Raw genomic sequence first — 26,527 nt, 5'->3', positions numbered from 1 at the left:
CTGGCGGAACTGCCGCTCTCTCTGCCTTCTCCTTTCCCTGTCCCATGCTTGATTTTTTTCTTTTTTTCCCTTTTCCTTTCTATGTTCTTTGCCCCAAAGGTGAATCTCTGCTAAGGAGCAGAAGTTGATGGCTAATTTTGTATGCATTGTTAGTCTCAAAATAAGGAGGAGGCTAACAATATGTTGATGCCCAGCTTGCTAGCAGTTGTGATTCTTTGGGTTGCTACTTTGAACTGACCTATGTGAGGTGATTTTCAGAGGAGGGTTTATTTATCTTGTATTTGTTTAACTATTTATTTATTTATTCCCCAATCTAAATATTAGCAGCCTCTTGCAGCATAAAGTCTGCTGAGTTGGAGGTGGTATTGATTGACTCTAACATCTCTTTTTTTTTTTTTTTCCCTCATAGCTTTTTTTATGCTGCTGTTGTCTGTTGAGGTTGAGTTTTGAACCCAGATCTGGGGATGGTGGGAGGAGGTGGATGTGCTTCTGGTGGGTTTGGCCCTCCCCGTTGTGCCCCTCACCTCCTCCCGTCCCTTTCCCCTGCCTGTGCCTGAGCTGGGATGTCCCTTCCCCAACTCCTGGCTGAGTGTCCCGGAGGAGAGGAGCTTAGGCAGGGAGGTGAGCTCTCACCCACCAGTGGACAGCTGGAGACTGACGTTGCTTGTTGTGTTATTTTGCAGGTAAAGATGAGCCCAGCAGCTACACGTGTACGACTTGTAAACAGCCTTTCAACAGCGCCTGGTTCCTCTTGCAGCATGCACAGAACACGCACGGCTTACGGATCTACCTAGAAAGTGAACACGGCAGCCCCCTGACGCCACGGGTTGGTATCCCAACAGGACTAGGTGCAGAGTGCCCTTCCCAGCCACCTCTCCACGGGATTCACATTGCAGACAATAACCCTTTTAACCTGCTCAGAATACCCGGCTCGGTCTCGAGGGAGGCGTCGGGGCTGGGAGAAGGGCGCTTCCCACCCACACCGCCCCTCTTTAGTCCTCCCCCGAGGCACCATTTGGATCCGCATCGCATTGAGCGCCTGGGTGCGGAAGAAATGGCTCTGGCCACTCATCACCCTAGTGCCTTTGACAGGGTGCTGCGACTGAACCCCATGGCGATGGAGCCCCCTGCTATGGATTTCTCCCGGAGGCTGCGGGAGCTGGCCGGCAACACCTCCAGCCCGCCCTTGTCCCCCAGGCCCTATGCAAAGGTTGTTGCAGCCCTTCCAGCCCGGCAGCAAGCCCCCATTCCTGGCCACGCCGCCCCTTCCTCCTCTGCAGTCTGCTCCTCCTCCCTCCCAGCCCCCCATGAAGTCCAAGTCCTGCGAGTTCTGCGGGAAGACCTTCAAGTTTCAGAGCAACCTGGTGGTCCACCGCCGGAGCCACACCGGGGAGAAGCCCTATAAGTGCAACCTCTGCGACCACGCCTGCACACAGGCCAGCAAGCTGAAGCGCCACATGAAGACCCACATGCACAAGTCCTCCCCCATGACAGTGAAGTCGGACGATGGGCTCTCCACTGCCAGTTCCCCTGAGCCAGGCACCAGCGACCTTGTGGGCAGCGCCAGCAGCGCCCTCAAGTCTGTGGTGGCCAAATTCAAGAGCGAGAATGACCCCAACATGATCCCTGAGAATGGAGATGAGGAAGAAGAGGAGGAGGAGGAGGAAGAGGAGGAGGACTTGAACGAGAGTGACAGGCCGGATTACGGCTTTGGGATGAGCCTGGAGGCAGCCCGGCACCACGAGAACAATTCGCGGGCTGGCGAGGAGGGTCGGTCAATGCCGGATGTCATGCAGGGCATGGTCTTGAGCTCCATGCAGCACTTCAGCGAGGCCTTCCACCAGGTCCTGGGGGAAAAACACAAGCGGGGCCATCTCCCCGAGCCTGAGGTGCACAGGGACACTTGCGACGAAGACTCGGTGGCCGGCGAGTCTGACCGCATCGACGAGGGGGCAATCAATGGCCGGGGCTGCTCCCCGGGGGAGTCTGCCTCGGGAGGCCTGTCCAAAAAGCTGCTGCTGGGTAGCCCCAGCTCCCTGAGCCCCTTCTCCAAACGCATCAAGCTGGAGAAGGAGTTCGACCTGCCGGCCGCCGCCATGCCCAACACCGAGAACGTTTACTCCCAGTGGCTGGCGGGCTATGCCGCCTCCCGGCAGCTGAAGGACCCCTTCCTCAGCTTCGGCGACTCCCGACAATCGCCCTTCGCCTCCTCCTCCGAGCACTCCTCAGAGAACGGCAGCCTGCGCTTCTCCACGCCGCCGGGCGAGCTGGACGGAGGGATCTCAGGCCGCAGCGGCACGGGAAGCGGAGGGAGCACCCCCCATATTAGTGGCCCGGGCCCTGGCAGGCCCAGCTCAAAAGAGGGCAGACGCAGCGACACTTGTGAGTACTGTGGGAAGGTCTTCAAGAACTGTAGTAATCTCACCGTCCACAGACGGAGCCACACGGGCGAGAGGCCATATAAGTGTGAGCTTTGCAACTACGCCTGCGCCCAGAGTAGCAAGCTCACCCGGCACATGAAAACACACGGGCAGGTGGGAAAGGACGTTTACAAATGCGAGATTTGTAAGATGCCTTTTAGCGTGTACAGTACCCTGGAGAAACACATGAAAAAATGGCACAGTGATCGAGTCTTGAATAACGAGATAAAAACTGAATAGAGGTATATTCGTACCCCAGCTCCCCACCCACCCCCGTCCTTAACCCATCCCGCATCCCTGTAGAGGTTTTCTAGTTCCTTGTGATGGAAGTCATGGAAGCTAAGGATATTCGGAAAGTGCTTGTCACCAGCACACCCTGTTTATTTTCTTTTTGTTCTCACCGTTTGAATGCATGATCTGTATCGGGGCAATACTATTGCATTTTACGCAAACTTTGAGCCTTTCTCTTGTGCAATAATTTACATGTTGTGTATGTTGGGCTTTTTGTTGTTTGGGTTTTCTTTTTTAACTTTGGTTGTGTTTTTTTTTTTTTTTGGTTTTTTTTTTTTTTTTTTGGTTGGGGTTATTTTTGTTTGGTTTGGTTTTTTTAAAAATTTGGATTAGACAGCATGTATGGTATGTTATGGCTGGTTTTTAAATTGTCCCTGATTAGTTGCTGAGCAAACACATTGCTGTTTCCAGTTCCGTTCGGGAAAAAAAAAGGAAAAAAAAAGAGGAAAAAAGAGGAGAGGAGGAGAAAAAAAAAGAAAAAGAGAAAAGTGTGAAACAAAAGCAAACCCGAGAGCAAACAAAACCGACCATGCTGCATACATCCTGTAATACATATCATGTACAGTTTTGTTTTGTGTGAAGGAAAACACGCTTTGGGTAACCCTCTGCAGACAGGACCGATAGCACCAAAGAAGCATTGTGTTAGCTAGATTGCTGTCTTAAAAGAATAAACCCACCAATTGGAGAAAGAGTTCCCACTAGGAACAAAAAAAAAAAAGGCCTTTAATTGGAAAGTAACCGACTGGCACTAGTCAGAAAGAGGTAGATTTCTATTAGCGTTTGATTTCAGACACACACAAAATAATCTGAGTGCCTTGGATCTGTCTTGGCCAATGCTGATGGCTCCTTTCTGCTCATCCTCCACACGTAGCTCATCTCCACATCGGGCGCGGTGGTGAGCCTCTCCCACTGAGCGTGCAAGTCTGCCTTGTGCCCCTTGCAGTGCCAGCTACATAGGAATGAAGAGGAAAGAGAAAATTTAAGGAAGAAAAATAAATTACCTGCTCAGTCCTAGTTAATCATCATTCTCCTTTGCCTTTATTTTAGGTTATTATTATTATTATTATTACAATTATTGTTATTTTTAAACCAAACTGATCACACCAGTCTAAAAACCCACTTTGCTCCCAGAGAGAGCTTAAAAGGAGATGTAGGTTCCCCCCCCCCCAAACTTTTATTCCCCCTCCCCATTGATGAATAAATAGAATGTGAAACGTGCAGAGACCCTTCAACACCATTAAACACACCAGAAAGGAAATCCGTTTTATGAAGATATTTACTTTTAATAATATCTTTTATTGATTCTGGCACCCAAACAAATAAATCCGGAGCCACTTGGTTGTCAAGCTGACAATCAAATTATAAACTTTAAGACCTTGTGTATACCGTATAAAAAAATAAAATAAAGACTGGCAATAATATTTTACCGAGTGTAACAGATAGAGGAGCAAAAAAACTAAATAAATTGTGATTTATTAGCACAATGTGGTACTTACTGTTTGCCATTTAAAACTAGAACAGGTGTATAAGCTAATATTGACAGTGATGATTAACTATGAACTATTAAGACTTGCCTTTAATGTGATGCTTGGAAGAAGTAACAGAAAATTTTTTTCAAAAGAGGAAACAAAGCAAAAGAGTAGCAGTATCTGTCTGTGCTCCCTAAAAGTTGTCCTTCCATTTTTTTTTCCCCATACTCTGTGTGCTATTTGTGTTGATGTGGAAGAGGATTCCTTGTTTTATTCTTAAGCTAGCGCCCGCCCCGGTTGGTGTTCAAATAGCACTTGACTCTGCCTGCGATGTCTGTATCTTTTCTTTAATCAAAGGTACAGAGGTTGAGTATAAAATAAGACTGCTCAGATAGGACAATTAAGTGCACTGTACAATTTTCCCAGTTTACAGGTCTATAAGGGAAAAGTTGCAAGAATGCTGAAAAAAAATAAAAGAGTAAAATTGAACATGATCTCATTGATGAGCATAAAAAAACCCCACAAAAACCCACAAACTTTGCCAGCCATTTACTTGACTAATGAGCTTATCTTCTCGGACGTGACATTACAGCGCTGTGAATGGAAACAGACTCTCTACACTCACATAAAATGAATGATTGCTTTCTCTCCTACAGTGCAAGGATTTTTGGTTTTGTTTTTTTTTTTTTTTTTTTTTGTACAAAAAAAGGAAAGAAAAAACACAAAAACTTTTTTTAAATATAAATGTTAAGAAAAATTTTTTTAAGGAAAAAGAAGTAAAAAAAAAACCACGACACTTCATTATGTTTAGGGGGAAACTGTATTTTAGGGTTCATCGTCTTGGTGGTGTACAAGACTTGTTATTCATTTTAAAATGGTAGTGGAAATTCTATGCCTTGGATATACACAGCTCTTCAGGTTGTATAAAAACATGCATTGGGGAAAGGTTTAAGATTATATAGTACTTAAATATAGGAAAATGCACACTCATGTTGATTCCTATGCTAAAACACATTTATGGTCTCTTTTTTCTGTATTTCTAGAATGGTATTTGAATTAAATGTTCATCTAGTGTAGGCACTATAGTATTTATATTGAAGCTTGTATTTTTAACTGTTGCTTGTTCTCTTAAAAGGTATCGATGTACCTTTTTTGGTAGTGGAAAAAAAAAACCACAGGCTGCCACAGTATATTTTTTTAATTTGGCAGGATAATATAGTGCAAATTATTTGTATGTTTCAAAAAAAAGAAAAAAAAAAGACAAAAAAAGTGTGACATTGTACAGATCCGAGGCCATATAATGGCTCCTTGGGGGAAACCTGTTCCGATGTCACACTGCTGGCCGTCACAGAGGGGTGTACATATCTTTTTTCGTTCTTTTTTCCTGCTGCCATACTGTATGCAGTACTGCAAGCTAATAACGTTGGTTTGTTATGTAGTGTGCTTTATGTCCCTTTCCTTCTATCACCCGACATTCCAGCATCTTAACTTCATATGCAGTAAAAGAAAGAAAGAAAGAAAAGAAAGGAAAAAAAGCTAAAAAAAAAAAGGAAAAAAAAGAAAAGAAAAAACCGTTTTGCAGTTTTTTTCATTGCCAAAAACTAAATGGTGCTTTATATTTAGATTGGAAAGAATTTCATATGCAAAGCATATTAAAGAGAAAGCCCGCTTGAGTCAATACTTTTTTGTAAATGGCAATGCAGAATATTTTGTTATTGGCCTTTTCTATTCCTGTAATGAAAGCTGTTTGTCGTAACTTGAAATTTTATCTTTTACTATGGGAGTCACTATTTATTATTGCTTATGTGCTCTGTTCAAAACAGAGGCACTTAATTTGATCTTTTATTTTTCTTTGGGGTTTTTTGGGGGGGATTTTTTTTAATTTTTTTTTTTTTTTTATTATTTGGATGACCAAAGGTCATTACAACCTGGCTTTTTATTGTATTTGTTTCTGGTCTTTGTTAAGTTCTATTGGAAAAACCACTGTCTGTGTTTTTTTGGCAGTTGTCTGCATTATCCTGTTCATACACCCATTTTGTCCCTTTATTGAAAAAAATAAAAAAAAAACCTTAAAGTACACAGTGTCAGCTTCTGGTGTCCTCATTTGACACACGCTGTAGATTGCTTCCAGCAGCAGCTGTAGGAGAAGGTCCTGCGCAGGGGCGTTTTGGAGGGCCCGCTCCTGTCCCCGAGGAGTGCCCGCCACCCAGCTTGGCCTTAAATAAGCCTCCTCTGCCCAGGAAGAGGATTTTTGGGCTAAGGAATTTGCTTTCTGGCCCATGGAAAACATTTGCAGCCTGGACCTGTAGTTTTGGAGTTTTTTTCCCTCTAGTTCAGGACTGAGCTGTGACCCTGATAACCTGCGGCATCCCTGGCCTTCACTCGGTCTGCAGCGGGGACATCGCTCCCCGTTTGGCAATGCTTTGGCAGAAGAGGTGAGCAAACAAAAAGCTCTGCAGCCCCCCTGAGATTCCCCCATCCCCAGCTGGTTTTGGGGACATGGGGTGAAATCGGCCACTGGCATGTGCAGGCACATGGGCAGGAGCTGATTTCTCTCAGGGAGCTGGGATCTCACACCGCGGCTCCGGGATCACACTGACCCCAGCCCAAAGCTCCAGCACTGCTCCTGGCTGGAGCTGGGAGCTCCCCTCTCTTCTCCCCTGGGCTTTTATTTTTTTTGGTGGGAATTGCAGGTTTATGTACGCTGTCTCTAAAATCCGGAGTTCAGGTCCTTCCCGTTCCCACCTTAGGGGTCTGTATATGTTGTCAGTTTGACAAATACTGCATGTTGCAGCATCTCTTTACTTTATTAAAGCACGTACCGCTGTGATATTGTCTCTTGCTGTTCCTAGTGTAATGGATTTCAGACTTTTTTTTCTTTTCCTTTTTTTGATTTCTGTAAAACCTTCCAGTTGTTCTGTCGTCTTCTTGTGATGGCATCATTTGTTGCCTGTATTTTGCCCAGCACCTTCTGAAGGGGAGGTTTGCAGTTAAAAAAAAAGACAGAAATATATATCTAAAAAAAAAAGTGTTTCTTTTCTGAGAGAGATTTAAAAAAAAAAAAGCTCCGTTTTAATCCCAGAAAAGAAGGAATGAAGGTTGCATTGTCCAGGCTAGCTGGATGAGCTTCAGGGGGGCTGGAAAAGTGCTGGCAGTGCCCTCCAAACTGCACTCCCCTTCGGCAGGCCAGTACACACTGGCTGTTGCCAAGGTGGATGCTGTGCCAGAGCCATGTGGATGTGGGTGTTGCTGGAGGGATCCCGAGCACAGCATAGGGGAGGCAGAGTCTGTCCCAGCGTGGTGGGCTCAAGGTGATGGGGATGGACGCAGTGGCTGTTCCCAGGAGTGCTAGTGTACATGGGCATACGTTTTGCAGCTGCCTTCATGACACGACTCTTTGATCCGTGCCATGAAATACGTGTAGAGTCTGGCCTCTCACTATTTTATTGCTGGTTATTCACACTGTGGTCGAGACATTGACTAGAGGGCTTATGTTAGCAGGTGTGCCTGGAGTCGAGTGTAGCCTGACTGTCTTTTGGAGCGGGTGCTCTACCCTGTGTCTATCCTATGGTGGTTGTCATTCCACTACCTTTTTCTATACTATGTTTTACATATGAAATAATCATATATACAACCATCTATATACAGGCATCACCAGGTAGATCTAGGCTCCATGCGCTGCTACGAAGATTAACCAGTGGAAAGCATATGATTTATTTATTGATTAAATTGCACAGCGATGCGTTTGATTTACAGGTTTCCAAGAGCTAAATGAGCTCTGCGGGCACTGTGTCACCCTGCAGCCATGTGCACAGAGCTGGGGTAGTGGTTTGGAGGAAGTAGCTTCAGGAGAAACAGCTCCTGCTATAGGAGAAGTTCTCTGAACACCGGCTGGCGAGAGTGTAGCTTGTGAATGACAACACTCTGTCACCTCAACACCAAAGAGGAATTTTTGAATGTGATGTTTTTATGACAATGGTGATGAGTTTGTTGGGGTGGGGTATGGATGTCCAAGGCCCCATTGTGTGCTCTCAAGTTGCTTTGGCATCCTGTACACGTGACCTGCACGCCCCAGGAACTTTTTCTGTGCAAAACAGTGTCTCTATTGTTAAAATCTCAAACCCAGTCAACTTTTGAGGAAGAACATGGTTTTATGGCATAGACCCCTTTGCTGTTAGTGTTTAATCTCCTCCAAATTGAATGATTAATGTAATGAAGGCACTGAAACAGTATCCAGAATTTAGACTACGGATGTCTCGTATTTTTTATGTTTCCAAGGGCTGAGATAGTACAGGAATAAGTGATACCATGTCTTTGCTTGACATTCAAGAGGCTTTGGCGTATCTGATGAGATACAGTTTCAAAGTTTATCTAAGTGCAGAGTTGTTCAAAAAAGAAAAGAGATACCAGCTGCTCTTTTAGTTCTCTTCTTCTCTTTTTTCCTCCAATAAAGGTTGAAACCCACTTTTGATGGATGCATGGGCAAATTGTAGTATTGACTAGGAGAGTGATACTGCCCAGAGGGCTCTTTGCCAGAGTCACTAAAGAGATGCTGCTCCTCAAGCCCAGATGCTCAGTTGCTGATTTCAAATGAGCCACAGGGATCCCAGAGGGGCAGGAGGCATGGGGGAACCCCAGTGCTTCATGCCCCTTGGCAGGACGTATGGTTTGCAGCAGTGTTGTGCTGGTATAGCTTGTGGCTGGGATGGCTGTGACACTCTTGGCTGCCTTCAAAGCCTCAGCCAGCTTTAATGTGCTAGGCTCAGACACCAGCAGCAACAAGCTCTCCCCATGGGGAAATCTGGCACATGCTCCTGACTTCAGAGGAGACACTCCAGTTTACACCCAGTGAAGATCTGGCCTAGGAAGGAGCTGCTTATTTAGTCCTGACAGCAGCTCATGTGTAGCCCTTCAACCACTCTTTTAAGTATTAATGAAGCAATTTCCATAGAAACCAGCTCTCCATTCAGGCTGTGAAGGTGGATTTTGAGGGGTGTGGTGGTGATGCACCGGCCTTGCCACCACTGCTGCTTGTGATGCAGCCCTTAGCCTTTTGTGTGGGGTAGTGCAGTGCTTGGTGGCTGGCATGAGAGCTGCTCTTGTGCTCCATCTGAACAGAGCTGGGAATGTTTGCTGTCCCAGTGCCCCATCCCATGCTGCTGGAGTTGATGGCTTTGCTGGGCATGGGCTGGGGCTTTGCAGCTTGAGCTTTGTTGCTGCAGCATGTGCTTCTGTGCTGTCTGATATCCAACATGTAGTGAGTTGGGAGAAGTCCTCCATGAACCACCCGCCGTGTGCCATACTAACAGTACCAGTGGCTTTAAGAAAGTCTTCAGCACCTGGATGCACCGTCGGTGCTGGGGGAATGCTTCTTAGATTCTGGGAAAGAATAGGAGGTTTTCAAGACAGGCTGGCTTGGCCCTTGCCCGTGTAGCTTGGTGAAACCCAGAGGTCTTTCCTCCTAAATGATCCCCGTGGCTCCTGCATGGTGCCGAGTGATGCCAGAGGCAAGAGTTAGGCCTGAGAGGAGGAAGGGCTCCATCCTGCTGTATCCCTTCGTGACAGTTGGGTGTCCTAGTTGTTAAAATCAAAGAAAGAGACCAAAAAAAAAAGTAGGATAAGAGAATGACTCACACCGTGGGCCATGTCACACCTGTTCTCTCCTCTGTCCCCATGCTCTCTGTAGGTTCGGCGTACCCCCCCAGCTGGCGCAGTGCCCAGGGAGCCCCAGACGTCTGGCAGTTTTCGGATGGAAGTTCAAGAGCACTTAAATTCTGAAAGGAGGTGAAGCTGGGGCAAGCAGCCGGTGGCATCTCGGCATCCGGAGGTGGCCTCTGTCCTGCTGGCTCGCCGCATCCCCAGGAGAGCCTGACGAGTCACCCGCTGAAGGCAGCGCTCCCCGGGCTCCTCCTGCCTGCAAGACTATCGTATTTATATTTTGTAATAGAGTACAACACTTCTTTGGGGGTGTTTTTTTGGTTTTTTGTTCATTTGGTTTTTTATTTTCTAAAAACAAACAAAGCAAACCCACCTACCAAGGTCAAGGGCTTATTGATGGCTTCGACCAGCTCTCTCCCCTGCGGAAAAGACTCTCTTGCTCTTGTGGACAACCCAGCCTGTTGGTTATCCCTGCAATGTGCCATTTCTCAGGAGGCACATCTGATGTGATGAATTAAAAATAAAACTAAACACAGTGTAGGTCTGTGGGTGGGTGGGAAATTGCCATAATAAATGTTGGAGCTTTAGGTTTTGTTTGCTCTGTCTTTAATTTTTAATGCTAACAAGGGCCAGGCGGCTGGTATGACTTTGTATTACCATACCAGCTGCAGAAAACCAAGTGCTGAGTTTACACGGGGGCTGGTGTTGGTGTAAGGGGATGCACAGCGGACAGACCTTTCCGCAGAACTGGTACAGGTATCAGGCTCATGGCCATGGCACCCTAAGTGGTGGTGAACCCCCAGTGGTGTCTGGTGATGCTGAAGCAAGGGGTCTCCGAGCTCTCCTCCATCACCTGCATCTTCTTGATGAATGCCAGCTGTCATGTTACATTTCTGCTGTTAGTACTACATACTTCTGGGGCTGGTGGAATCTGTAACATCCCTTTATGTCCATGCAAGCAGAAGCAAGACCAGTGGCAGGTTTTGAGAGGAGCAATAGTACCAGGGGATGCAGAGCCCTGCCCTGTGTAACAGGGTGTACCTGCTGTCATGTTGTTGTCCCAGGGTGCTCCAGACCATGCACAAGGGGCACAAGCCTTGCTGCTTGCCAGTAACACTCGGAGCTGAGCATCTACCCAAGGAGTCTGCTGGTTTAGGGCCCAGGTGCTTTGCTGAACATAAGATGGGTTAAGTGTGAGTTTGTGTGCTGTCTCCAATGGGATTTATAGGCTGTAGCTACTCATCCCTCTGCTGATGAGTGGGAATGGACCTTATTTGGTGAAAGACTCTAGCACAGTAGTGAGCAGAGTGGCTGGCTGGCCGTGTCGGTCTGCCAGGGCACCCACTGCCAGGCACGGTGGGATGGAGCAGCGTCATGGGGCAGGGGCCAGTGGATTTATTTGCTTTGTGTATTAACTTCAATCTCACTTCTGTTTTATTCATCTCCTTTCTTAAAATCTGAGTGAGAACCTCAGTTGGGGTGACACTCTCCATAGGGAAAATGATGTTGCCTTTTCTATAGGTGGTGGTTGCTCTTTTGTTTTTTAAAACCCCAGGCTGTACTTCTCATGGCAGTCAGGGCACAGCACAAACACAGACACTTCGGTACCTTAAAGCTTGGCAAGGGGCCAGGGTGGGCAGAAGTGGTGCACAGGGACCCCAAGGGAGATATTGCTGCTTCTTTTAAGGCAATATGGTCCTTGAGGTCAAACTACTCAGAAGTCTGCATACATCCTCAGCTTAAAGGTTCTTCCTATCCCGACTTGTACTGACACCTCTGTGTTTGCTCATGAGGGATTTTTGAGCCTTGGAAGGGTGAGTCCTGTTGGATTAAGCATCCTATTGATTGCGTGTGCACCACTGATGAGGAGTTAGCACCTCCATTAGCTTCTGGCACCCCCACTCCTGCCCCAGAATATCTCTGCACCAGGCAGCTGTGCCAGATCAGGGCTAATGGACTTATTAATTGCAAAGAAGGCTACTCTGGTCTCTCCTCCAGACTGTAAATCAGGACTCACCTGGTCCATATCTACAGCAGGCCTGTCCCAGGGCAGCTGGGAGGCTGTTTTATAATGGTTTTCAGTGAGGCTCTGGGGATGTTTTATCCTTTGCCGGAGCACAGACCAAACTCAGTTCATGGACAGCTGGTCATATTTTTGCTGCTCTGCCTTGTGGAGCAAGTATGATGGGCTCTGCTTTCTCTGGCTGTGGCTTGTCTCTCCTTCAGCAGCCAGTCCGAGGCAGGGGTTTCTCCCAGGAAGAGCAGAAAATAACAAAGCAGTGATGGCTAAATGTGCTCTGCCAGGCACAGAGGGGAGAAGTGATACCTGTCTTTTCCTGAAGCACTGAAAGTAAAGTGAAATAGTCCTTAAAATGTCTATTTTTTTAAATGCAGGTGGTAAACTCTCCCCAAACTCTTAGGACTTTAAAACATCTTCAGAATTCAAGTTGCCTTAAAGTTACAAATAGGTGTAATGTCTGTGTTGAGAGCTTCTTGTAAGCAGTGAGGCTTCTCTTCCTGGCTCCCAGGCTCTACTGTGGCTCTTGCAGAGCACCAGGACAACCTCAGCACAGGGTTTTGGTAGAGGCACAACGGTTTCCACAGCTTGTGTGACCTGAGGGGACTGTGTGCTTTAATTAAGGTGTCATTAGGGTCCTCTTTTTGTCTGGCCAGGACTTGACTGCTGTGAGGCCCTTTGCCTTCTCTGTGTGCATGGGGGATCGCCAGCCATTGCGATACAGCAGCTTAATGAGTTTCTGTCAATTAACGAGAATTGAGAGTTTCCTGTGAGGGGAGTGCTGGGAACCCCTTAGCCTCAAAACTGGAAATTGCTGTGGTTTTGGTGCAAAAGGAGCAATATTCCCAGGGGCTTTGTATTTGGGCATGTTCCCAGTGTGTCAGTCTGCACATCAGAATTAAAAATCAGGTACATTTGGTCTTTATGAAAAATCCCCAAAGTTCCTAAAGTTTTGGAGCTGTTCATAAACAAAAGTGCACTCCTTACCAGTCCAGGGGGCTGAGATGAGCAAGAAACCTAGGAATAAGCCAGCTTAGCTTTGAACTTTTGGGTCTGAAAAGCTGCTTTCAGACTTGGAGGCGATTTGACTGTGCTGTATTTGATTTCTAAGCACACTTTCCTGACACTAAAGTGCAGCAAAGGTCAAATCTTTGTGGAGTCTAACTTCAATTTTGCTTTCAAAATAATACATATTTTGGATTCGTGATACATTTGGGCTGTGGACTTTTATGACATAAGAGACCTCTCTCCAGAAGGGATCTGAAAACAGATCTACATCCTGTGAATGACTTTTCAATACTCCCAAATTCCCTGCATTTTGTTTCAACCCCAGCTTTGTCTTGGGTCTCACTAAGTGACTGTGGGACCAGCAGCAGCATTGGACTGAGGAGCATTGTGGTACTGGTGGGTGGCAATGCGACTGTGGACTCCATGGGGAAGGCAGAGGGAGTTGTTTTACCAACTATGCTGTTTACACTATACTTTGGTTTTCCATCTTGCTTCTTGCGCTGCTGTGTGTGTTTGAGCTGTCTGGATACTGGTAAGACCCAGGGGTGAGCCTTTACCTAAGGATTTTTTGTGGTGGGGTGGAGGACCTATTAAACATCTCTGCCATTCCAGGGCTCCCTGCTCTGGTTTGGCATTTTAAATTCTTATTGATGAGTGAGCTGGACACTCCTCACCTCCCCCCACAAATAAGAGTGGTGCATCATTCTTTCCTTAGTCTCTGCTCCTCCTCTCACCCAGTTTTCCCATTTCAGGTGTGTTTAGGCATCATCATTCAGTTGTAGGTTGTATCTGCATTGAGTTGATTAAACATTGTTGCTCTTCCATCCCAATCCTCTCCCCCTAAAAAATCACCCTCTTAACATTTATTTTCTACAGAGGTCCAAATAATCAGTTATTCCTAAGGAAAGGTGAAGTGGGGGGAGGGGGGGAAGCAGCAACCCCCCCCCCAAATATGGCCCTTATTCCTTAATCTCATTGGGTAGAGTTACACATCTGGTAGAGGCTTGTTTGTTGTTGCTATTACTTTTATTGCATCTTTAGCAGTGATGAAGTTCAGATGGCAGAACCAGGGGGCCCCAATTTAATTTTGTCTGGTCTCCCATAATGAGCACGATGTGATCCCTGGGAATACTGGCTTGGCTATGGTTCCAGCGTGCAGGCACTCGTGTGCCATGGTGATGGGTAGAGTGGTGCTGGGCAGGCAAAACCCTGTGTGAGGGTGGGAGGGGGAGAAAATATGGGAATAGGAATGGTAACAGGTGGGTGGAGGTGCCTGTGCTTTGTGAGCATCAAATACTGCAGTGAGGGGGATGGATGGACAGATAGTTTCTCATATCAAAACCCAGAAGCAAGACAATGAGGTAGATTTCCACCTTTTTTCATGGCTGAGGTGTGTGCACTGCGATGCTTTGAGGTTGCTGTAGCCCTGATGACTCTTCCCTGGTGATTTCCATGACCCTCTGGGTTTACAGTGGTGATGTATAGAAGCTCCCACCTCTCCCCAATGTCTGCATGTGTCTAAGGGCTATACAGGATTCATTTACGGGCCTCCCGTCGGTGGGATATGTGCATGCAAAATGAAGGTTGTATTTGGCTTCTCATATTCGGATCTATATTCCATATTGTGTTGACCAAGAAAAACACCTCAGCCCCTGTGCTGAAGAATGTGATGGACTGATGACTTTCAGAAACGTACTGTAAATCAAGGAGGCTAATAAATACTTGCTATTAATAAAACAGGGCTACTGCCTTTCAAGTTATTTTCACGTTTTACAACATTCTAATTTAAATTGCATGAAGAAGGCAATATCTTTGGACCTCTCCTCCTCCCTCAGCATGGTGTGGCTAAGCTTAACTTCCTCAGAAGCTCAGGCAGGAATTTTTCCGCAATGACAAAGTTTAGATGGAGCAGTAAGACTCCTGCCCAACCCCACGAAGCCAATGAGGGGCTGACCTCAGAGACAGGGTCCCTTTGGCAAGAGGTGGCTTCTCACTGGATTGTCCCTATGGTCTGGCAGATGATCCCCAGAGCCTGCCAAGCCCAATGCATCAAAGAGCCCGCAGCCCAAAGCTCTACCACCTGCACCAGCTCATGCTAAACCTTTAATACTTCTCAGTTGTGAGTGCAGCTGCTCCAGGTGGTGAGTACACAGGCAGAGCATCCACAGGCTGCTTGATCCTTTCCATCAGGTTTCTCTGGATCTGTATGTGAAACGTTGGGTGAAGGTGTTGGTGGCTAGGCACTTCATGTGACAGACACCTGCAGGCGGCAGAAAATGGGGCTTTCAACTTGCTTCTTCAGTATCTGTAGCAGCACTTATAGCATCTACAGGGATTCCAGATCCCTCTTTATATAGCCATGCCCTTGCAAACCTGGAATACTCTGGGCAGGGAGGGAGCAGGGGATGGAGCCCTAAATAAACTTTTCTTTTTTCCTTTATGTGAGTGTCTGTCCTTTCCCTGACCTCCTCTTGCAGCCCTGCATTGGTGAGCAAAGCCCGGTGGCTGTGACACTTCTGTCCCCCTTCCCTGCGGGCTGAGGGTGTCCCCTAGCAGCCCTTGTTTCATGGCTTGTGTCCATGAAAGTGGGTGGTAGGATCCCTGCCTGCACTGCTGTCCCCAAACACCCCTGCACCCCTAGTTTTACTATGGATAAAACTTTTTTTTTATATTCTCCTTCCAAAAGACCACTTCCCTGCTGCCTGCCTGACACACTCCCGTGGGCTTTGGCTTTTTCACTTGGAGGCTTTGGGGACGTACATCCCTTTGGGAGCTGCTCTGCACCTGGCTGCTCCAGTTGGCTTTTTGTTGCCTCAAATCCCCTGTAAGTTGTTTTTCTCCTGGTTTTTCCCCCCGTCTGTCTCTCTGCTGCTGAAGAGACAGCACCTTCTGCAGCTGTAGTGATTAAAGGGGAGGGGAAAAAAAGCTTATTTAAAGCAGAGCCTGGCAATATAAAATAAGGTGTGGAGGTGATGAATGATCCTGGGGTACATTAAAGCAGGGGCTGGCATTTTCGACATCGCTCCTACTCGCGGCGTGTTTGAGCACTTCTGAGCCTGGCGGTTTTGAAATGCTGAGCATCCGCCCCTGGGCCCTAATTTGGGCAAGTTTAAAAACGTCCTCTGGGATTTAGGCAAGTTGTTGCTGTTTTTTTCTCTCCTGAAGACCAAGGTGCTGCTGTATGGATGCAGGGCTGAAAGGGAACAGGAGGACAAATCTCACCCTGGCCCCGTTATGCCTCCTGAGGGTGAGAGAATCAGAGGATGGGCACCTCTGGAGGGTGTGGAGATGGGTAAAGCCTCCCTGGCTTTTAAATGCTTTTTAGAAGCTCTTGGCAGTGAATTCCCAGCATTGCTGTGAAAGACAGTCAGGAGAAAGGATAGAAAGGAATAGAGCTCATTGCATGTGACTAGCAGGGCAGGTGCAGGGAAATTATGCATTTTCCTGGACTGGCTTATTCCCCTCTGTGTATTAAACATTATTTTAATATTCAACTGACAATGTTTTATAATTAAGCTAAATGTAAGAGATGGAGCACACTGGAGAGCTCAGCTCAGTGTGGGGAGGTGAGGAAGGTTTCCACACACTGCCCAGGACTAACCCCAGTTTGCAGCATCCTCTGCAGCCTAAAGTATGGAGCCTGGCTGTGGAATGCCAACACACCCTGTGCTTCGACAAGGAAAACCTTTAACTCATAAAGGTTGTAATGTTAATACAGAAGAAAAGCCTTTTAAAAAATTACATTAGTTCATAGACATCTATTGAACTCATGAGGGGAAATCTAGCCCCTGAGAGATAGAAACTAAAGAGCTGAGCCATAAACCAGTACGATAACATCCTTATTATAAGATGCAAATTAAGGGGCCCAATTCACTTTAAAAAAGCATTATGAGTATTTAATTTTTCTAGTGGGAATATCTCTGAAGTTGGCCCGTGTGTGGTTTTTTTGTGCTGTGTACTTAAAAAAGAAGAAAGTAAGTCAGGCACAAAGCAGCTGCTGAAGGCAGAGTTGAGGATGGCTGAGCAGTGGTTTGGGTGTCACGAGAAGGAGCTGGTGCTTGAGGAGGACAGGAGAGGATTTGTTCGCACTGGATTCGAATGGGGAGCCTGTGGCTAAAGCCAGCAGCATTGCAGTGTGGTTTCAACGGTGTACCACAGGGTCAGAACCTGCCCTGGGATTTATTTTAAGTGTTTAATCTCCAGAGCAGGTGGCTGGGTCTCTGCACACCTCAGTCATGACACTGGTGCCCTATAGGTCAAGAAGCACTTGGTTGAGACCCCATCTATGGGATTTTTGGGTTTTCTGGACAAACCACTCCCTGCCCTTGGTGTTGCATCTCCTTCTGTTGAGGAATACATTCCAGGCAGGTAGTTTGGTGTGCATCCCCAGGCAAGAGGCCATGAATAGCTGACCCTTTGTCCAGCCAGGTGACAGACCTGGAGACACAGCAGGAGCCAAGGACCCCCAGACTTTGCTGCCCTTAGGCTGTGAGGAGATAAAAGCCCAGGGGCTCCTTTGTTGGGGTCCCCTCAGAGGCACTGGCTCAGGCTGTTACTCTGTTATTTTGTTATTTAGTTTGCACCATGATTAAATTATTTTAAGGATCTGGTCCTCTGAGTCTGTTCTATGGGAACCTTGGAGCCGACCTGGTAGGGAAACCTGGTGTGACTGTGAGTGTGGAGAGTGTCGCTCCGAAGGGGCTTCAGTCCCAGCTCAGGTGGTGCGAGAGTGCCAAGGGCTCCGGGATGGTCGGACAGGGAAGTTCCCTTAACACTTCTGGGCTGCCACGATGCTGCCAACAGTCTTGTTAGTTACAGGTTATAGAAAACATGCAATGGTGAAGAGAGCACGGAGCTTTTGGTTGCTTTGCTTGTGGCACTTCTTCACAACAGGAGTGGTTTGAGGCTTTACTGTATCTGCTGAGTTTGGTTTTTCTGGCCTTTTCTTGTTTCCTGGAGCCTATATTTATTTATTAATAATTTAATTTTAATTGTGGTGGTTTGGTTTTTTTTCACCCCCTCTGAACTTGGAACATGGAGTAATCACTGCCCTTCACTCTGCCTTTACTGCTTGTCAGATGCTGGAGGTTAAAGTCTTGAGCTAGGAAAAGGACTTGGACAGCTGGGATAAGAAAAAAAAGAGAGCCTCTGAGTGCTGGGCCTGCTATCCATCCAGTTTTAGGGCTGAAAGGTCAAGACTTGTTCAAAAAAGCAAAGAAAATGTGGTACCCTCATTTCACATCCCTAAAGACAAAAGGTCTGGTTTAGCTGCCTGAGGGCTGGAGCCCTCAGGAGCCTGGATTTGTCTTTTCAAATGTAGAAAATAAAACAGAAGACGTACCCTGGAAGATTGCTTTTCAGAGGGGCATTATATGGCTCTCCTATATAATGTGTGGAGGTCAAGGGTTGAGTAAAATAGGGAGACCAGGTAAGTATGTTCTTTTGAAACCCAGGGATTAGATGATTTTTTTTTGCAGCAGCAGCATTGTAGAGTATGTCTCCAATTATGAGGCTGAAAAGTGGGATGGGGATCCTGCAGCTTGACTTTGAGGTTGGGCTCTGTTCCCCCACCTTGGCTGCTGCCTGGGGTTCAGGGAATGAAATAACAGGGTTTTCCTGAGGTCAAGTTAATCTATTGAGGAAAACCCCAGTCTCCAGCTGAGCTTGGACAGGGTCTGAGCCATGCACTGAAACTTGTTTCTCATCCCAAGGATGCCTCCTTATCCTCTTTCTGGCAACCAAAGAATTATTTGTTTCCAAGCCACTGTTTCCAAGGAATATTGCTGCTTTTCAAAGCAGCATTGATGCTCCCAGCCAGCAAAGACCATGAAATAGTGGTGGGTACTTCCTGCTGTCAGGTACTGGGCTGTCTGGACCCTGTGAAACACAGACTCCTTGCTTTGAGGGATTTTTAAAAAAAAATTAAATAAATGCAGCACATCCTTCTTTTATTTTGTTTAAGAATCATAAATTCAGCAGGTAACAGGGCTAGTAGACTGGCTGGGCAGCTGCATGGGGCCATAGGTTAGTTAGGCTGGGAGTATTTATGGGGCTGTGCTAGGCAGGCATGCTGAGGAGAGCTCAGCACTTGTTGGACAGAGTATTAAACACCTATTTAAATAAACCTCAACAAACAAACAAACCTTTTCTGATAGAGCAGAGCATGATGTTGTAACCCTCCCACAGATCTGTAAAATAAGGCGTTTTAGGAGTGTTTTATCCCCATCTTCTCCTGAATCCACATAGGAGCACCTGGAGCATCGTGTGCATGCGTGTGGCCAAAAATCACCTGGGTGATTTTTCTGTGGAGACAGATGGGAATTGTGCTTATCATTTACAAAGCAAACTTTGTGGGAAGGTGAAAGGTAAATATCAGGACAATATAAAGAATGTGGACAAACCCCAATGATAACTTTCCACACAGTTTTGAAGCTTGCTGTGCACCCTCAAAACCTTCCCCTTCCCTCATTTTAGGAATTGGAGCCTCATAAATCCTTCTGTCCAGGATGCTTTATCAGGTCCCCCAGCCTCTGCCTGCAAAACCACGGTGTGGGTGGTGGGGGATGAACATCTGCGCAGGGGATATCCTCCTGTTCCCACTGCTCTGCAGCCAGCCACTATCGCCGCTGGGAAGGCAGTTGTGGTTCTGTAGCTCTTTAGCTGTGAAATGAGGAAGGATGTTCTTCCTTGTGGTTTGCAATTACAGCGTAGAAAGGAACAACAGTGTTCCTTTCTACAACAGTGTTTCTGCATCCCACACCAGATTCTCTCTCCTGCAGCAGGGCAGAGATAAGGGGTGATGTGTCAGAAAACAAAACCCTGATGGTGAACAAGTTATGAAAGTGATTGTAAAACCTCCTTGGGAGATTAAATACAGGTCTGTGTCCATGTGTGGCTCTAGCAGGACTTGGAAATCGAGTTTTATATCACATAGCACCTTGTTTTATAAAAAAATAAAAACAACTGAAAAACTCAGCCTCCCTTTGTGTTTTGGTTGCAGTGGTTTGGAATGTGATGCCCTAAATCCAGCCTCCATCTTTAACTCTGATAAGTCTTTACCTTTTTGGAGCAGGTGATGTGTTTGTGTCTCTCACACGATGATGATTGCACCACCAAAGCCTAGAAAGATTCCAGGATTAGCACCAGCAGAAAGTTGGTCTCTCCCAGCAGCTGGGCTGCTCTCTCACTGGGCTGGAGGAGGCTATGAGGAGGGTTTATCCAGGATGGAGTGATGCCCAGTATCTGTCTTGCCATCACTCCAGAGATGGCTCCTGATCTGGCTTGACTGCAGCTCCTTGGGAGGTGGTATGGGGCTGGATGAGGCTGGACTGTACTTGCTATGTGTGTTTGAGGTGGTTGCGGATAACAAGTTGAGAAATAAGAAATTGTTGCTTTGCAGCAGCACAAGTCACTGTTCTGTATCTGGTTACAGGTGCTCCCTCCCATTTGTGCTGCCTGCACTGAAACAGCTAGGTGAGCAGTCCCACATATATCCAGCCACAATGGGAATCTTAGGTATGGTTTTGGGATTTTATTTTTTTTTATTGGAAGAGTGTGGCAGGGATCCTGCTCGGAGCCAGCTGTCATTCCAGAGGTGCTTCTCCTCATACCTCCCTTATACCTTACCATAAGGATGATGGAAGGTCTGATTTTTCACCTGCTCAAATAAATCCTGATCCCAGGGCTGGAGCAGCAGAGCTTTCTGCAGAAAAGGGCCAGCTCAGCTCTCCTTCCATACACCCCTGTATTTTAGCTCTTTGAAGGAAGAGGCTGAACCCTTTTCTGAGTTGCACTGGAGTGGATTTAAGGAGGAAGCCTCAAAATCAGCCAGCAGCCTCAGAAATAAGTGGAACGCCTGTAAATACTTGATGCCACAGGAGTATTTTGCTTTTTCTTAATTTTAACATTGTTTCTCTTGCACTGCAGTGAGAAAGTAAAGGTGAATTCTCCTCGGACAGGGAGGTGCAGCCAAGAAGGGGATGACCTTTGCCAGTGGCCCTGCCTGGGATGTGCTGCTCTTCCCACTGGGAGCCCCTGTAGCAGAGGCCCTTCTCCCTGCACTGCTTGGCAGGTTTCAGCATGACTCACCAGGGCCTGGGACAAGGTGGGGTGTTTTCTTCCAGGTCAGGATTTAGGTGGATTGGCAAAGGGCTGTGGGAATGCTTTTAAGGTGTCTTGTTGCATGTTTGGATTTTTTTTTTCATCTGTTTCATTTTGCCACAAGCAGTGTCAAGCTCTCCTGCTCTGCCTTCGCCTGATGGATGAGTGAAGAAGGGTTTGAGCTGCCAGAGATGCGTATTTATCCATTGCCTGCATCCCACCCTGGACCTCTGCTCAGCATCTTTCCTCCCCTTCTCCCTACCTACCCCCAAACCCACTACCCCAAAGAGCTCAATGGGCCCTCAATGCACCGCCATCTCCTCCTGCCTCATGGGGTACATTAGTGATGGGAATCAGTTCATACTTACATAGGTATTGCCATACTGGGAATAATAAAAATAACAAAGGGAGAGTACCTTTGTAACATACAGATATCTTTCCAGATTTGGAGCTCCAAGGCTGGTGGACAGATCAATAATAAGCAGTAATTAAAGACGTGTGCACTGTATCACTCTGAATTGCAGAAGGTTTGGCAGAGGATGGTTGAGGTCCTTGCTGCAGGAGCTTGTGGTGGCTGCGAAGGTCTGCAGCTGAGCAGCTGCTTTGCATTTGTGTTCCTATTATTTAATGTGCATTAATCACTGCAGCTCCAGCCCTGGCCGTGCTAGGTTTTCAGCCTGGCCATTGCCTACCGAGAGCCAAGGCTGACGGTGCTTCATGGTACCCCCCTGCTGCAGATTAAAGACCTCATACCACCTAGCTGGGCTAAACACAAGGTTTTGTGCCACTGGTTCCCACTGGGAATACTTATCTGCATGGGATAGACCTGAGGGCAAACCGTCCTGGCACTCCATCAGTGCTTTCCTAAGTGCGCTTCTGGGAAGTGGGGGGACAGCCACATGCATGACCTGTTCTTCTGGCCTCGCCTCAATCACATTGCAGCCTCAGGTGCATTTTTAGCTCATCTGAAATATTTTGGGGGTGTTTTTTTGAGTTAGTGCCTTTTTTTTCCCTTTTCTCCCCTCCTTTGACATGTCCAAACTATTTCATCCCTTTCTTAGTATTGACATAAAAATGCAGCTGAGAAAACACTGAAGCTGTTTCAACAACTGCCGTGCTAAGAAGTAAAGTAAACCAGAAAGTAGTTACTACACTGAGAACTTCCTCTTTAAATCAGCTTGGGGGGTAGGGGGGGAAGAAGTGAGAGTCCTTGCTAATTAGATTCTCTCCCTCATCCTAATTGCATTACCAATAAATCAGCTCCGAAGATCTGTTTCTTTTTAAGTTTTCTTGAATTTAGCCTTTGTCTGAGAATCTTGGAACAACAGAGCTGCAGTAAATATGATTAACCTATAGTTAATGACTGGGGTATTTGGGCTGTGCCCTGTGGACGCTCAGCCCGCAGCGGTTAACCATCAGTCTCTCGGAAAGCAGCCCCCCTGCCAAACCCAGGGAGTGGAGCAGCCCAGGGGCCAGCGTGGTGAGCTGCTCCCTCATGACTGACATTGTTTAAGGCTTTACATTAAAGGATAATTTGGCAGTTTGATGGAAAAAATTAACTTTTCCTCAGCATGACTTTTCCTTCTGCTCTTTTTTTCCCCATCTCTTTTTTAGGGTCGCTAAAAGGCCAGGGAGTTTTAGTTTGGCAATGCCTCTTTTAATACCTTCTATAATTTCAGAGTCCCAAATCCCTTTAAGCTCTGATTAAAGTATATGTATATTGTATATTTTATTTTTTTTAGAAGAAGAGAGGATGTTTAGTTAATATATAATTACGTGCTGGGTCTGTGGCTGTAGAGGGGCATGGGTAGAAACCCATGAATCAAGAGAGGGGAGGATGAAGGAAAGACCTCCCAAACCAGCATGGGGTGTCCCCTTTCCCTTAACTGAGGTCAGGACAGGTCTCTTTCAATAAGAGATGAGGACTGAGGGCTTATTTGTGACCTTCCACCGAAATTGTGCTGTTGAAACGTGGTGGCTGCACAAGAGGTGGGGCGGCGATGCATGGCATGTTGTACTGTGCCTTGGGACTCCCAGTGAGCTCCTAACAGGTCATAACTCCCACTTTATTAGAAATCTTGGAAAACTTAGAAAAATCAATGCTGCTGATTTTTAAAAAAAAATCTTTGGTGAACACTAAATTCTAGATTGAAGGAGTTCGTCCTCCCTACTGCTTGACTCAAGTCTGTGATTTTCAAAGCTTTATTGATATCACACAAGAATTTCTACTGGGTATGAAGACAAGGCCCAATGTGTTGATAAAGCAGCCACCTTTAGCAGGAAAAAGAGAGTTTATGGCCCCAAAACACAAGAACTCTGGGATGATTTTGATTGGGAAACTTGTGGAGAAGGGACACTGGAGAATGCTGTCTCCATTAGGAGAGTATCAGTGAGACTGAAGCTGCTCTCTGATAGGGGATGAACTATAGGTGGTATGAGCACTTCACTGTCCCATCGAATCTGACTTGGGTGAGCAGAGCTGTCTGCAGGTCACAGGCAGACTCCACTGACAGCCCCAGGGATGGGATAGGAGCCACCCAAGGAGCCTAGGTAGGAGCTGCTAAGAGATAGGGACAGAGATGGAGAGGATGGAGGAGACAAGGTTACATATTTTACTATCTTCTTAATCATCTTAAGTGCTCAGAAAGCATTCAGGGCTGCCCTGTATGGCTGGGGAATGGGAATAGCCTTCAGCTGTGATCATGCTGCCCCTCCACTAATCACCTAGGGGTGGGGCAATTTCAGCCCCTTCTCCAGCTGCTCCTGGTTATGAGATTGATGAGGGAGCCAGTAAAGGCATGGCTAACAGCATGAGCTGAGCTTGGAAGGAGAAGCAGTGGGTTGTGCTATTGGGGTGAGAGGCTCATGTATTTTTGGGGGTTGCCTTGATGTTCTCTGCAAGGCAGCTGTGTATTTTTGGGAGCAGAGAGAGAGGATGCCCTCCTTAAGCTTACAGAGGATGGATGTTTTTATGAGGTGCTTCCACTTAGACTTCCCTTGTGCACCATGCTGAGCTTCAGGTGGCACCTTGTCTCCACTTGCTCATCTACATGATTGCCTTGAATTACGCTCGATGGGGAGGATGGGATATTCACTGGGGAGCTGCACTCCATGAGACAGGTGAGTGGTATCTGTACCTGCTGCTCTTCAAAGCACTCCTGTTTTTAGGATTATAGCTCCTTGCAGATACGTGTTATCTCTCAAGGATCTCCCCATGCCCACATTATGGCACCTGCAATATCTATTATATCACCATCTTTCTCCCACGTTTGCCAGAGGGGAGAGATTAGTGTGGACTATGCATTAGGTTTTTGGAAAGCCTCTTTGCTCCCTGGCTCCATGCATTCAGCTTAGCCCTTCATCTGTGCAAGCAAAATATTTTGGGTGTTACGAGTATGTAGGGCTGTGTAGCGCTGTTTTGAAGACATGGCTCTAGAGTTGGAGGTGTGGTCTGTGCTGGGGTATTAATGCAAAAAGATGTGTTTCTCTATTTTCCTGGGCAGAGAACCAAGTGGTTTTTTTCCCCTCTCTGTCCCTGAAATTCGTGTTTTTGGGAAGGACTCTACTTTAGTGCTGCAGTGGGCAGAAGATTTTAGGTTACTGGCAAGTGTATCTTGGTGGTTTGAAGTTCATTGGAGGTCCCTAAGAGCTGATATACTAATAAAAATTGTGAAACTATGTTGCTTGGGGACATCAGTGTCTCTTGTAAGTGCTGAAAGGGAGGGAATGCACAACATCTGTGATGCACAGCTTCGTACCATGGCTGGTGTTTCTCTTGCTGGTGATTCAGGGATAAAACCTGGATGGGTTAATTCCTCTTTACCTCATGGAAGTGCAGGGACCTTGTAGAGGCAAATGCAAGTGATGGGGAGGCCAGACTCTTGTCAAATAGCTGGATTTGTTGTTGAAATGGCCTCACTCTGCAGTTCTGCAAGTGGTAGGATGGGGCTGGGCCTGGAGGGAGGTAGGCACGAGGATTTGCAGCTGGAGGACCCCCATATCTGGTCCTGCCTGTAACTGGGGTGGGTGAAAGACAGTGCAGCAGATACTGGTCCTGCATCAAAGCTAGACTAGCTCCTCTGGTCCCAGGTCCTGTTATTCTTTTTACCTCCTTTGTGGGCTTGACTCCAGGCAGGAGACTCAGCCTAGGGGACACCTTTTCTTCCTTTTTCCTCCTCACAGAAGCAGTGGGGCAGGCTTATCCACTGCCACCTGGTGTGTGTCTGGGGTCTACGTGGTGCTGAGTTCAACCCAGATCTCTTGGGATACAAGGGTCTGCCTCCAGTCTTCATGGTCCCCCCATCCTTTGGTGGAGTTGTATCACTTAGAACAGGACTGTGGTGTCTTCAAGCACAATCTCTCCCACAAAGCACCCTCCTCCCCTCTGAAAAACCCCAGCAAAGGTCAGCTTTATACATTTTTTTGGCAAACGCACACTACAACTGGCTGGACTGGTTTGAAAATGCCTGGTGGCAGCTGTGGCCTCATGCAAGCTTGTTTCAGGATTGCCTCTCCCAAGGAATGAGTCACTCACCAGGACAGTGTGGCTTTGTACTGTTAACTGTCCTTCCCACTATACACCCAGCCAGCGCAGCCTGGGTTCACCCATTATGGTCCTGCCATGGCCAGTGGTGGCCTGAGGTGATGTTGGTGTTAGTTTGCAGGAAACATAAAGGGTATCTTGAAATTATTTTCACTGCACCTTCCTCTCCCCTTCCATATGTGGCATGGGGTACCAGGCTTTAGTTTTTGAGTAACTCCAGCACCAGGATTGCAAGATAAAGGCTTATCCATTAAAAATCATCCTTGACTCCTGCAGACCCAGAGCTGCTCTCATCAGTTCTTGTTTGAGTGATTAAGGATTGTGCCATTAGTCTGCTGCTTAATGAATATTGAAATGCTGTCTGGAAATGAAAAGGCATCTGTTTTCCATGACACAAACAGAGTAGGAATATTTTCCACTTACAGGTATGGTTCCTAAATGTTGAGTGTCACCCCTCTTGAGCTCCAGCAACACCCTTGTCTTTGAACTGGACAGAGAAGTGGGAATCTTGTGGCTGGTAATAGCGAGACCATTATTTTAAGGATACAAATGTTTAATGTACAATAATGAGTCACATAATGAATGTCCAAATGAGTGATGTTTTCTTCAGTTTTGCATTCCCAGAGGCACAGAAAGTATTGGTCACTTTGACATGGAAAGCAGTCAGGCAATTACACTAGTGCACTCTGAAAAGAGGAGATTTTATTTCATAACAAGAAACTTGAAGAAAGGCCCAGAACACCCTGTGCTTTTTGGTTCCTTCTTTAAATTCAATTTGCCTCCACTCCATGTTAAAAAGGGATGTGGGATTTGGGGCTGTATTTAACTCCCAAGAACCTCTGAGGTAGTGTTGGGTCTTTGGAAGTAAGGATGGGGAAAGGAGAGCAACAAGACATCTCTAAAGGGTTTCTTCTTTCCCTGGAAAGAAAACTTGGAATTAATGAAGCCTGGTTGCCCTTTGCTGCAAGGGGTGAAGGTGAGCAAAGCTGGCTTGCTCAAGGTGGGGCTCTCCCTGGCTTGC

The 26,527-nt window shown here is 46.7% G+C and overlaps 1 protein-coding gene across 1 annotated transcript in view; it reads left to right on the top strand.

Moving 5' to 3' along the window:
- LOC103808570 (B-cell lymphoma/leukemia 11A-like) overlaps positions 1–2,873 on the top strand; it is a gene marked incomplete at its 5' end in the record, with an annotated part of 58,376 nt that extends 55,503 nt beyond the window's left edge. The window contains 2 exon segments of the mRNA XM_009081361.1: positions 684–1,191; positions 1,193–2,873. Coding sequence (XP_009079609.1) covers positions 684–1,191; positions 1,193–2,660 — 1,976 coding nt within the window.
- Between the last annotated feature and the right edge of the window lie 23,654 nt (positions 2,874–26,527).

Source organism: Acanthisitta chloris, unplaced genomic scaffold (genome assembly GCF_000695815.1).
Source record: "Acanthisitta chloris isolate BGI_N310 unplaced genomic scaffold, ASM69581v1 scaffold35788, whole genome shotgun sequence".
NCBI lineage: Eukaryota > Metazoa > Chordata > Aves > Passeriformes > Acanthisittidae > Acanthisitta > Acanthisitta chloris.
Note: the sequence above shows the minus strand (reverse complement) of the source record. Positions and strands in the feature narration are given on the sequence as shown.